This window comes from Lissotriton helveticus, chromosome 6, assembly GCF_964261635.1.
Source record: "Lissotriton helveticus chromosome 6, aLisHel1.1, whole genome shotgun sequence".
NCBI lineage: Eukaryota > Metazoa > Chordata > Amphibia > Caudata > Salamandridae > Lissotriton > Lissotriton helveticus.
Genome location: NC_136067.1, coordinates 1,095,830,811 through 1,095,845,008, shown reverse-complemented (window position 1 = coordinate 1,095,845,008; position 14,198 = coordinate 1,095,830,811). Strand labels below are relative to the sequence as shown.

At 41.0% G+C, this 14,198-nt stretch overlaps 1 protein-coding gene across 2 annotated transcripts in view; it reads right to left on the bottom strand.

The window, feature by feature from the left end:
• The window catches only part of TTC27 (tetratricopeptide repeat domain 27), a 1,731,040-nt gene that overhangs the window by 1,593,959 nt on the left and 122,883 nt on the right, over window positions 1–14,198 (bottom strand). For both annotated transcript variants that reach the window (XM_078648753.1, XM_078648752.1), the window contains exon 2: window positions 11,988–12,162. In XM_078648753.1, coding sequence (XP_078504879.1) covers window positions 11,988–12,162 — 175 coding nt within the window. The remainder of the gene's footprint in view (window positions 1–11,987; window positions 12,163–14,198) is intronic.

The following is a 14,198-nucleotide window of genomic DNA, read 5'->3' as shown; positions in this document are numbered from 1 at the left end:
GGAACGAATCAGTAAACTATCTGACCGCCTAGACCGTTTTGAGCAGGTAACACTAGATAATTTTTTTTCAACGAAGGCGCTTATAAAAACCCAAGCAAGGCCAGTGGAAAATAATAAGCCCCAGAACAACACCCAATGCATAATACAGGAGAAGGGACGAAGGACACAATTTAACTCCCCAGTGTTACCTAAGTCGGGCAGTGCGGTTGGGAAGAGATCATCCAAGCCTCTTGACTTAGTTACATCTGGGGCTGCCAACAACTGTCCCAATATTGTAATAACATCTCAGATTGAGGCGCAAGCGATGCCGCTTAGTCTTAATCCCCCTCTTGTCGAGGGACCAGGCGGTAATGCGTCTTCTGGTACAGGCACTATCACACCCACCGTTCCCCCAACGAGTAACCAGCCCATGGTAAATAAACCTGCACCCCGCCCCGTTCCTACAGCTCCTAAACCGTCCTTACAATCATTGATAAAGCCACCTCAAAAGAAACCCCCAATGAACCTTACCCCTGACTCCTTTCCTTATGTAGCCGTTTTTACAAATGTCCCACCACTCTCAACGGGACAGAGAGAAACCTTCCAGATGCTCAAAAATAAGGTTATGCACTGGTTAAGGGTGAACCGGCCTCTGCCAGGGGAAGTGGATGGACTAATATTGGGGGTAAGGAGAATAGAATGGATAGGTTGCACTCCCAAAACCCTGAGGGGGGACTGTATTGTGGTCAACTTTCAAGACTCAAGGGTGGCAGGATGGATAACAAGACTGGGTTGGGACACAAATAATGGAGGGATCAACATCGTTGATCTTACCTTCTTTTATCCACGTCCCATTAGCATTATGACGGGGCTACTCAATAAGCAAAACTGTCCCCCCAACCCATTATGGTCAAGGATTTCTCCACCTGCTCCACCGTCAGAGTGCCAAAACCATCTTACTGGCCCGATTTATAATCCTACGGTTGGATGGCAAGACCTGGGTTGGGGATGTTGACAAACCCTTGTTCACATGAATACTGGTGGGGGAGGCAACAGCATGAACTATCACGGGGATTGCAATGAACCTGATCCAAATGCTGAGACAAGGTTAGATGACATGATCATTGGCGAGGGCATTGTGAACGTGGAGGAAGGGTGTGGAGAAGTAAGTGTTATTGACGAAAGGGGGAAATTACCCACATCAACCGCACATGCAGCTAGTGACAGGGAATTGCTCAATCAAACTATGATGTTGACTGGGCATCATGTCCCTCAAACAATTAAAATGCTTTCATGGAACCTGGCAGGCTTGGCCAACAAAATAGACTCAGATTCATGGGTCGAATTAATAAACTCACAAAGCATCTGTCTCTTTCAAGAGACCTGGGCCAGGGAGGAGATTACGCATAGGGGCTTCGAAACATTTTCTATACAAGCTAGTTGGGGAGGAAGAGGCCGACCGTCAGGAGGGCTATCAACCTGGGTAACTTCTGACCTAGGTTGCATAGCCTCACGATATACTGTGCAATCGGAGGACATACTGGCCGTTCTACTCGAATGGCCAGGACTTTACAAACTACTTGTAATAAACATTTACTCCAGGCCAGTCCCAATAGCTGCCTCCTCCAAAACCATCGAGGCACTGTCCTGTCTTCTAGAAACCATCCCAGAGGATATACCATACCTAATAGGAGGAGATTTTAACTCTCATTTTGAACCGTTACCTGGACTACTTGATGGACCCTCCCTAGAGGAGGATTCAAGTTGGCAGGTTCCATCCACTGAGGCTCCACCTCCGAGAGCATGGACACCGCTGGCTGTTCAAATAAATACATTAAATCTCACCTATGGCTTAAGAGCTTGTAACGGCCGCACTAGGTCTGATATCCCGAGTAAATGCACGTTTAACAAAGCCGGGAGGGAATCTAGATTAGATTACTTCCTGGTACAGTTGCATACCTGGAAAAGGGTGATGGATTTCAGAGTAATGCCAAGACAGGACAGTGATCATAATGCATTAATATTAGACTTCGCCATTCCCTGTTTGGGGGAAAGTGTGTCATGCGGGCAGGAGCCAAGATCGGGACATCTTTTGGAAAATAACAAAAGGAGGATAAAATGGGAAAATCTTGTATCCAGCGAAGATAAGTTAGCCTCCCTATACGCTGGAATCATTTCAATCCTAGAAGAGGCCTTCCATCTATGGAACTTAGACCCCACTAGGGAAATTAGTAAGGACCTCGCGCAGGTACATGAACATCTAATTAGGAAGCTTGAAGTACACCTTTTCAGCACCAGACCACCCAGACACAGAAAAACGTTACTTGGTTCAACAGTGCTTGCCGAGCTGCAAAACATGACCTCCTATCTATCATAAAAGCAGGTGGTATGAGGGAAGAGATCTCCTCTAGGAGGAGGGCCTATAAAACACTTGTAGCAAATGCTAAGATAGAATGGGACATACAGCACTGGGAGAATCTATCGGAATCCCTAGCAACAAGGGACTCGCGTAGATTCTGGAGAATAATAAACCATGGAAGCGGGGATCTTCCCACGGCTATTGAACCCAATATTGCTGCAAGTGTCTTGCAAAGACACTTTGAGCAGCTATATTCCCTAGAGAATGAGGGGACAGAATTAGCTCCGCCTATTACCCTTGAGGGACAGACTGCCGAACCCTTCACTATAAAAGACATTAGGATGGCGATAGCCGGGCTGTCCTCCGGGAAGGCACCGGGCTTGGATGGGTTGCCGGGCGACCTCTTCAAGCACGAACCAGGAATTTGGGCACCTTACCTGTTGATTCTGTTCAATGCAGTGCTGGGGGGAATGAAAATACCCGATACTTGGTTGGGAGCGGAGGTGGTCCCGATATACAAAAAGGGGCCGCCCCTGCTCCCAGCCAACTACCGCCCAATCAGCCTCATTGATGTGTCCCAAAAGTTGTTTGGCAGACTAATTCTTGATAGGTTGTTGAGCTGGATGGAGGAGACTGACATTTTAAGCCCTCTTCAGGCGGGATTTAGGAAAGGAGTTTCAACAGTCGATCAAATACTCAGACTGAGTGTTTTATATTGGAAGACAGTGCTCGTAGAATGTGGGACACTGTATGCGGTATTTGTGGACCTCCGCGCCGCCTTTGATTTAGTTCCTCGGGCTAGATTGTGGGCGGTGCTGGTTGATCTGGGTGTCCCGAGAGATATTCTCCATATCTTAATTAGGCTGCATTCAAACAACTATGCCCGAGTCAGATATGGAAAGGGCGGTAGGTTAACGGATAGATTCCCAGTCCTTAGAGGGGTGAGGCAGGGCTGTGTACTGGCCCCGACCCTGTTTTGCTTATTCGTGAACGGGGTGATAGAGTACTTAAACAGGATCATTAACATCGATGCACCACAATTGAATGGCAGCAGGGTGCCAGCAATCATGTTTGCAGATGACACCCTGCTGCTGTCCAAAACTCCAATGGGGCTTCAAAGGGTTCTGAACGGGTTTTTGGGGTTTTGTAATGAAAGAGGTCTAGAAATAAATCCAACCAAGACCAAATTTATGATTCTAAGCCCCAAACCCAAAAGCTGCCCAAACCCTCGCCTGGGACATATAACCCTAGAGAGAGTCCAAGTAATAGAATACCTCGGTATAACCCTCAATCAGAATCTGACTTGGCTTCCACATAAAACAAAAGCAACAACTAAGCTGGTTCAGAGGGCAGGTGCCATTACAAGAATTGCCAAAAAATCACCCTTGCGTCCACTGACACCCGCCATCCACATTTATAAAACCCAAGCTAGAGGGTGTATTATTTACGGGGGTGAGATATGGGGTCATATACCTTTACATACGGTACAGGTCGCTGAAAATAACTTTATAAGACAACTGGCAGCTCTCCCCCCGAGCACCCCACTTCTCCCCCTAAGAATGGACTTGGCGTTACGACCAATCACGGAGGTACTGGGCCTAAAACCTCTGACCTATTGGAGACGTCTGTGGAGCAGTATGGACCTGGTACACTATAGAAATGAACTGCAGGAGCTTCTGAGATCAACCTACGCCACTAAAATCCCATGGATAAAGTACATCAGGGATATGTGTATTTACCTTGGAGTCCCAGAACTATGGTCCAACCCGGAAGTAGTGTCCGTAAGGCTCTCTAGAAAAGAACTTTCACATTTATTCTACAGAGCTATGCATCAGAAAGCTATGTCCTCTCTCCGGGAAGGATCTCTAACTGACTCATTTATCAAGATAAAAGACTCCTACAGCCCTGAATATGTACTGGACACCATGACACCTGTGTCTGTGCGGAAGATCTACATGCAATGGAGGTATGGCTGTCTTCCCCTGAGGTCCCTTACTAAATCGTGGGAAGGCAATTTGGACTCAGGGGCATGCCCCGCATGCAACTACAAACTGGAAAGCGATCTTCATGTGGTCCTGTTCTGCAGAGCCTACAGCAGAATTAGGAGTTACTGGTTGGTCCCTCACTTAAGGAACTTGGGTTTCAGAACTTTTGCTCCGGCTTATAGAGTCCTCAAGACAGATTTAGCGGCCCCAACTGTGTTTGCAATGGCAAAATTCTTGACAGGAATGTGGCGAACACGTGCTTTAATTATTAGAGACACTAAAGTTATATAAAACAAATCCATTTCCTCCCTTCTTCGAATTATGATGTTTCTTTAGTAATCAGATTTTAACTATGACTTTTTTATAGCATATGCATAAATGTTCTTAAATGATAAAAATTATTTGTATATCTTTTATGGTCTTTCATGACCGAAATAAAGATTATTTGAATTTGATTTCCACAGTTTTTACAGTGGAACAGGTAGCACCAGTTTCTACGAGGAATGTAATGGCATTGCCATCAACCTCGCCATCCACATAGGAACCTGACTGATCTACCTCTAGAGATGCGCCAATAACGCACTCTTCCTCTACCCCCAGACACCGTCATTGTGATGTATCTGAATCATTGTCTTCTGACTGCATCAAATATTGTGAAGCCACCAGCTCATTTGAATGTCCTTGACCACTGGTATGAAAACCCACATTTGTATTGTACTTTGGCATTTGCCATTCACATCCTTATTTGGCATAAGAACTTGTGGTATTTGCAAACCCTGTCCTCTATTATTTGATACATGCATTTGTGAATTCTAATTTTGCATCTGATTCATCTGTGCTTGACTCATCTGCGCCTGATAACCCTGATTCTGCATTTGGTCACAATTTCCTGCCTGTCCTGTATTTAAGAGACTTTTACACTCGCTTCGCCAGTGTCCAAATTTACCTCAAACATGACAAGGAAACTTCTTTTTCAATTCCTTTTTATCTTTGAACTTACCTTTACCTCTTCCTTGACCCATTGGGATCATTTGCATCACAGAGTTGCCATTTGAAACTACACCTTTCATTCCAGTAGTAGTATGACCATCCTTGATAATCATCTGAGGAATCAGTACTCAAATAACCCCCTTTCTTTGCTTTCATCTGGGCCAACATTAATTTCTCCTTCAATTTCCTGCGTTTCATTTCTATGTCATCTCCACAATACTTCGCATAACGAAGTATTTTGTCAATCGATTTAGTCTGCCAACAAATTACATGCTGCTGAATCATAGCACTTATTTTAGGTCTCAATCCATACACAAAGTGTCCCATATCCTTCTCTGTGATATTTTCTATACCACTATACTGTCTAAATACTTGAGGATGCGTTTCATAATATGCATGCACTGATTCTTTCAATTCTTGAGTAGTCCTGTCAATTTTCACCCAATCTGTTTCTTTCAGAGAAATCTTTCCATTCAAGTACATAATGACCTGATTATATTTTTTCATAACCTCTTCTGAAGGTGCTCCTGTTTTTGGATCTCTTGAATATTCTTTTTCGGCCAATCGACAGCAATTTTAGACTCAACCCAACAAATCTGCTGGAATTACAATATCAAAAAGACCTTCCAAATCAACCCACAAAACCTTTGAAACCTTTACAAATCTTTTTACATGTCTGTACAATTCAACAGGGTTTTTTCTCAACCTAGTAAAAATCATTTATAAATGACAATATGTCCTGTCTTGACCATGGAACGTGCACACCACCTCCTGGTACCACTCTCATTAGGTATGTTGTAACCGTTTCATCTGGTACAGACTCTTTTTCTGCTTCTCTTACAGGGTACAATGGTAAAACAGCTGTCGCGGTCACTTCATCCTTCTTTTTAGCCCATCTTCCTTTCCAACTGTCTAACTCTCCCCAAGGACCTACGGCCAGATTCATCAAGCTAAATTGCGCTCGAAAAGGGCCAGATTCTGGGAATCTGGCCCTTTGCGAGTGCAATTTTTGCATTTGGGATTCATCATCCCAAATGCAAAATTCGCTAATAAAGAATTCGCACATTTGCGAGGAATTGCATTTAAGGAATCTCTATTTGAGATTCCTTAAATGCAATTCATGAATCATTTTAAAATTGCGAAATCGCAATTTTGGGCCGCTATTTACCGCGAGGTCAAACCTCGTGGTAAATTGCGCAAACTTAGAAAAATGCATTTAAATGCATTTTCCTAAATTGCATGTTACACACACACGTCACCAATGTAGATTACATTTCAGGGGTGCTACAGGGTGTCCTTTGGACACCCTGGCACCCTTGAAATCGCAATCTTATTTGCGATTAGCTAATTGCTAATCGCAAATAAGGAATGACTCCCCATTCATTCCTATGGGCCTTTAGGCCCATAGGAATGAATGGGGAGTTATTCCTTATTTGCGATTAGCAATTAGCCACTCGCAAATAAGGAATCAGTGGGAATCGCAAATTCAATTGCGATTCCTACATGAATCCCGTTTTGCGAGTCCTTAATAGCGAATCCTTAAAATTCGCTATTAAGGACTCGCAATTCCTTACCTTGATGAATCTGGCCGCTAATGTGGAAATCAATTCTTTAATCTGCAATCGTCTTCCTGATACATTCAGATTCTCCAAATCTTTGTCTGTGAAATCCTACCTGTATGTCTTTTGTAAAGCTTTAGACTTTTCAGTATCAACTCCATACATCTGTGCAACTTCAGCAAAAGTCTCATGCAAGCTTCTTGCTTTTCTAATAATATTTTTACACACAAATCACATCTTCCTGATATTTATTCAGTCTTTCTGGACTACTAGCAAGCATTTCTTCCAAATCTCCTTTCAATTTATTCACATCTATGTATGCATCTTTATTTTAACCACTGCAAGCAGGAGCTATCTCTCTAATCCAATCATCTAATTCTTCTGGCGATGGACCTAATGGTCTCTGCACATGTTCACTCATTTCACTTCTTGATCAATTATGGGTCTGTGTATTCATTGTCCTTTCAACTTGCAATTTCTTAGGGTCAAGATTTATAACACGTTTTGGTGTCTCATTTATCCTTTCTGAAATATCGATCAATTGCTCCACTTCTCTCTTATTTATGCTCCCATTGTGCAACTATTTTCATTTATTCTACTTATCTCTCTAGAGTCTGTATGAGTATGTTCACTATTCCTCCCTGAAACAGTTAAGGCATGTACTCGAGTGAGTCCTTGCCCATCATTATACACTGGAACTATTGGATCAGTTGTCACTGGAACTGACAAAACATCTAGGTTGCTTATTGGTTTCATTCTCACTACTTCTTCTCTATTTACTTTTTGAATCTGACTTACAACCTCAGGTGATCTATTTAGTGGCTCTTCAATTTGAATTGAAGGAGCATTTGTTGAAACACTCGAAACACTTGTATTTGTATTAGTATGTTCTTCTTGATATGGCGGAGGTCTATTCACCAATAATTCATTTTGGAAATCTTCATCAAACTCATCTATACTATTATTTATATTGGTATCCTTCTCTTGTGAATCAATATTTTTCTTTTTCTCTTTATTCTTTCCCCCTTCAGTTGTCTCAGCCTCTCTAACTGGAAACATCCTAGTCCCTTCAACAGCATCTCTTTACAATTTTTACGAGCATCCCTTTTGTTTAAGAGTACCTATTCACTGTATTTTATACCTTTTTTGTTGTCTGTCTCTTTCTCTTTTATATGCTTTGTAATCCCACTCTTAAAGAGTTTCGCACTGCATAGGTCTCGGATTTGGACTCAAATTATTCATTCATCTCCTTAAATTCTCTACAATTTTAGTATTATAAGTATCATTTGCTGGAAAAGCCAAGTTACCATCTTTTTCTGTACATTTCATCCAATTTTTTTACCAAGTACAAGTATGGTGGTATCCCCTTTCTATCTTTATGTGATTGATATCCTGCACTCCTGTTTTTAACAATCTTACACTCTAGAAAAACTCTTTTTATTCTCGTAATCCTGGTGCGGTCCCTATTCACCGACTGGCTCCTGTCGGTTTCATCATACTCCACTATCCCAAACAGAACCTGTTTGTAAAGAGACGCACCGTACACTAGCCCCGAAGGTGCCTTATTTTAAATATTTTCTACCATGCAATCCTCATGAATTCCTCATAATTTATCCAACATATGAACTTATCCTGTTCATGTGATCTACACACATTATGCAATAGTAAACAATATGTATTCACAAACAAAAAACAAATATTTCTTCAGAATTTCTTCTTTTATTCTTCTTTTCTTTTGTTCAGACTTCTTTGCTTAATTCATTACATCATGAATTGCATACAACCATGTACTCCAAGAAATGTATACACTCCAGCACAACCTCGACCAGCGGTCTTATGCCCTCTTACAAGTTGATAATTCTCGGGACTTCTCCAGTTGCACCTCTGATGTGACCCAAATAAACCTCCAGTACTTCAGTCAGCAAAGTTCCCTGTGCAGTAACTTCCAGTTCGACGACGGCCTAGTACCGCATCGACAGCAGGCAACGCACCTAAAGTTTAGTGCATGCCACACTAAGACAGCCCTTAGGCTTATCCTGGGATCTCAGACCTACGACAGACCCGCTAATTCCATAGAGATTCAACAAACCTCAACATGACATAAAGGTATAAACTCACATATATCATAAAACTGTTTGAATCTGTCCTGTCTTTAAACTTTGCCTCTTCACTACCCAGTATGTTAGTCTAAACTCACTATCCGATGACACTACCAAAAACTGATGCAGCGGAAGCATTGGGGGATTTTTGTTATGTCACTTATCCACACCAACCACTATATACTAATCGGAAACGTAACTCTAATGACGGGGCAACCAGTCACTATTACTCAGTTAGCAATATCAAAGGTCCTCCAATGAAACTTTGGTAGAGCTAAAAGGGACTAAATAATGAAAGACAGAATGCTATTTCTCCACGAGGACCTACAATGAAGAAATAGGCTACACATTTGTCATTATAAACATGTCCAAATAACTTTGAAAACTCAGAAATAAAGACAAACACTATTCTCTTCTATTTAGTTGTTTTTGTTGTTTAATAATATGAATGGTCAAACACAATTACTAATTAGAATGTCATTACTTGGTTCTCAAAAAAATACAGATTAGATTCACAATAGCTCATTTATGAAGACATCAGAACATCAGATATAGAGGAGTGAGAGAGAAAAACATTAGCGAAAAACAGTTCACTTACATTACGGAAATACTAATGCACAGCGTGCAATTTGCCTGAAAAGCTGACTCCACGGTCGTTAGGCAATATCAAAAGCAGCATCACCGGCCGATGATGTGCAAAGTCTCTAGGAAAATCCCTAGAAATTAGCAGGTTTCGCCACCAGAAAATCAGGAATCAGCACAGCATGCAGCATACCACGAACGTAGGGATAGGTCACCAATCTTGTGAACAAGCGGAGGATCACTATCCCATAGGAATCATTATAATATGCTACTTCCTTTCTTCCGTTAATATGTTGCATTTCTCTCTTCAGCAAGTCTCTCTATTGGTTATTCACGATGGTGTGACAGTCTACTGAGAGGGACTTTACTACTATTTTCTACACACTCTTTGTCTAAATATTGTATAACTTCCAAGAGAGGAAGATGAAGAAAACCTAGCTACAAATGTATTGAAAAGTTGAAATAGTTACATTCATGTCATCTACAATCCTCTCCTAGACAGGAAAGAACTCTAAAGACTTATTCAGAAACAGGCAAAATATCTGTACTCTAAGGAAGCATTTGTAACATTTGAAGGACAGGAGCATGGAAAAGCACATCCTCTAACAATTCCAAGGCTTACATTATTTTAACAAAACAGAGAATAAATACTAAAAGCCTACATTATACTTTCACGAACAATACATCATTTTCTCTGATGTTTTATTTTCTGCAGTTAGGAAGACAGAATAACATCCAGTTAGCATTATTCTCATTATTTTGACTAAGAAAATCATGTTGTCATGCCTTATGCACATTTCACACGTTGTACACTCTAGTATTATAGATTAGTCATTCCACAAGTATTATTACAGCCTGCATTAGGGTGAATTTCATCGAGCACATTTTATTTACAAAATTGTGCTCCGTCAAGGGATGAAGTTTCTGCTATTTTGAAATGAGTGTTCCAGAGTAATTTTACAGCGATGTGAGGAGGAAGTGCCCCTAAAGGAGAATGGCATAGGGTGCGAAAATAGCCAAAACTGGATAGGTAAAATGTTCAATCACTGGCTATTGCTCAGGATAATACCAGCACCTCGCCACCATCTTCTCAGATCATACCAGAGGACGGTGGCCTTGATTAAAGAAAGAGGACTTATGCTGGAAGAAGAGGACTCAAGGACCCCTAACACCACTTGGCACCCACAGTTGTGATTTGCTCTCCAAGGCTGAAATGGTTTGCCCTCTTTAATTTTCTAGGCACTTTTTGACTTAGAACTGTGGTAACATTGATATGATTTTGATGCTCGTGGTGTCTTTTATTCTCTTTTTTTTATTTTTCTAAGTTTGGTTTTGAACTTTATTGTAATGTTTAAGGTTGTTGGTACCGTTTAAACTTAAAATACACAATTCTCCAAGTGTTGCTTGCTGCTTGTATCACGGTTACCATAGATTTCTTAAGAATTGTATTTTAGATAACCAGTTTGTGTTTTAGTTTGTAGGCGGGTACCCCTCCTAAATTAATGACAACATCTGACCTATCCTTTTAATAAAGTCCACTTCTGTGGCCAAAAGATGAACATTGCATTGTCTAGTACAATGTGACTTTCATGCCAGTCTAAAAACACATCAAAAACTAAATATTTTAAATGTTTTTCAGTTTATACAATCACAGCATCAAACCACTTCGATGTACGTGGGCATACTACTGTCTAGCTTTACAAATCATGCAAATCTTTTTTTAGGTTTTGCCTCTAGACAGCCGTCTGTAGTCAGAGACCTACAGACTACAATGCTTAGGGTAAGCTTTGGGTTATCCACATGCGCCTGACTAGATGGCTATATTGCCTATCACGGTTTGGTGCTTCTCATTAGATGACTTTCCTTTCAATTCTTGTTTTTGTCTCGTTCCTCGAGCATAGCTTCTTTATCATAATTATCATTGGATGACTTCCATTTCTGACAATAGGAAATTATGGTATTCATTTGTATCTTAGCACCTGGACGTACATGGCTTTTCTCGCTCTCTTCACATCTGCTCACAACCCTTCTTCAGCTCCTTGTTCATTGTTCCACAACTCCTGTTTCATTAGCTTTTTAAAAATATTTATATTCATTCATAATTGCTTTTAACCTACCCAACAGCTGCACACTGCTTCTTGTCAGCTCATGACCCAGTTTGTTCATTGCTCCTCTATCCACTTCCTGTCCCTCCCAAGTCCCTGACTTGCATCTACCTAATGGAACAAGCATTGACATAACCAATAGTTCAGTGCTTGTATTTTAAAACAAGACCAAAAGGCTTTGCCAATGCTGGTTTCCTATCTGAAGATATTTTTTTCTTAGAAGAGAAATACTGATCCGAACTAAAGTGAATGCTGTGATGCAGTACTTAAAAGTAGCGCAAATGAAGAAGACACAGATATACAATTCAACTACATTTAGTGTTCGTTACCGTTCATTCTGTTCCTCTGGAGCAACATTCATATATGCCACAATCTGTTTCTCCAGGTAGCTGTCAATTTTCTCTTCTGTTGAGGCAGGTGAAGCCAAAAGGTCTTCGACTGCATGACTGAAGAACATGGACTCATATTTTCCATCAAACAGCAATTGCAGCAAGGATTCACTTTCTGTGAATGGAAGTGACCAGAGTGAGTTCGCAAAAGAGAAAGGCATACACCACTTGTTTAACATGTGTGACCAAACAGTAATCAAAATGACACAACGATGTTTCAAATGATCCAACAACACAAAATGGCACATTTAGTCAGGTTTGTCAACACTGCAATAGTTCTAACTGTAGGAGAGAACGTTACTGTTTGCAAGTTATGTTCAGTTATCAGTCGTCTCTCTAAAGAGGAAAATCAAATCCATACCAAAATCCCCCTAAACAACACAGTTAGATGCAATCTATAGGATATGGACAAAAACACACGATCAAAGAGTAAATAAAAATGTATTAGAAAAAGAGAGTGCAGTAACATCCTCACTGCAATCATGAAGGGAACGCTGTACTTCCCAAAAATAGGCACACTGATAAATGTGTTTTATTTTTTAAAAAAAGTCTGTGTGTAACCACCAGCATAGAGCTCACAGGAGTTTCAACTTCAAGCTCAATCAGTGACTCGCTGGCAATGAAAGAAGGACCATTTTATAATTGTAAAGCCCCTGTCTGCAACTTGAGGTATGTGCAATTTTAACATATAATAAAATTCGAAATTCTGACTTGGAACGTAAACACCTGGACAGGCACAGGCACATTACACTCTAGGGTACTAGTCAGTGAACCTGCTCAAACTATCTTGCAGACTAAAGATCCTGAACATACTATTGTTTATCCTCACCGAGTCCTTATGGGGGATTCAATAGTACCTTGACACATAACATTTATGCCATAACAGACAGAATATGTATACTTCGTTTCAAGACCTCAGTGACACAACTAAGAAGAACAACTGATTTTGCTTTCGCCAAATGTTTGTGTTTGATTATCAAAATCGGTTTGTCCGTAAAGGAAACACCATTTCTGTTTGAGATACTAGCTCAGATAACTTTCCCAAGACCTTGGGGATAGTGAATAGAAGTTAAGTGGCTGAAACAGGTCTTGTGTGTTTCAAATCTGAGATGGAAAAGGTGAACTGAAATAAATCAGAATACAACCAAGAAGCGTACTTATTTTATTGCTTGCTTTGCACAGGTCAAACAGCGTGTTCAGGTCTGCAGCAAGATACAATTTTTCATGTACAGCAAGTATACAGCCAAAGAAGTATCATGCTTGGTTAGTGTCACAGTGGCCATGGATGAAGAACCACTTCTATTTCTGCAGAGTTAAAGACTCCAATCTTCAATCCAGCCTGAAATTTGAGATATCAGCAATTTTAAGGTACAATTCAGATTCAAAATAAGGATATTTAGAACTTAATGCTGTAACAATTAGGTTGCGCCTTAGTTCTTTTAAAGATTCATATTATATGTTTCTTTATCGCTTTCCCTCTTGGTTGAAAAACACTGTTTACATACTCAAGAAGTCCTATTAGCAATCACTACAGTTATACAGCGCAATCCACAATTTATCTGATCTCTACTAGACCTGGGCGGTGACCTTCGCTCCGTTTGCGAAGTTTTCTGCACTCCACGGAGCTCGTGTAGTGCAGTAAACTCCGCTTCGCGAAGTGCAGCGGAGATTTTTTCCCGCTCACAATCGCAAACGGTAAATTTGCGATTGTGATTGTTAAGTTCGCGAGTGCGAGCGGCAGCTCGGATGGAATGTCTAACCAAGTGGCAGGAATACTAGCACAAACTGCAGTTCGCACTGCACTCCGCCACACACTGAACTTCGTTGAGTTTTTTTGTAACTTCACTGAGTTTCGCGTAGCAAAACTCCAACTACGGCCAGGCCTGATCTCTACGCACCACATGCACAGGCAGGTGATGTAGCAAAACAGAGTACACAAAAAGGTATCACACACCAAACGTTTATTCAGGAATAATCAAATGTAGTCAAAGAATGGATGAGACAAAGTAGCTAGTTCTAAAGCAGTTTTCTTAACCACACATACAGTATGGTCCTCTAATTACTTTGCAGGCAGTACATCAGGAGTCATTACGTCGAAGGTAAATCTAGTTACATAAACATCAGGAGTCTCTACATCACATCAGCCGTTAA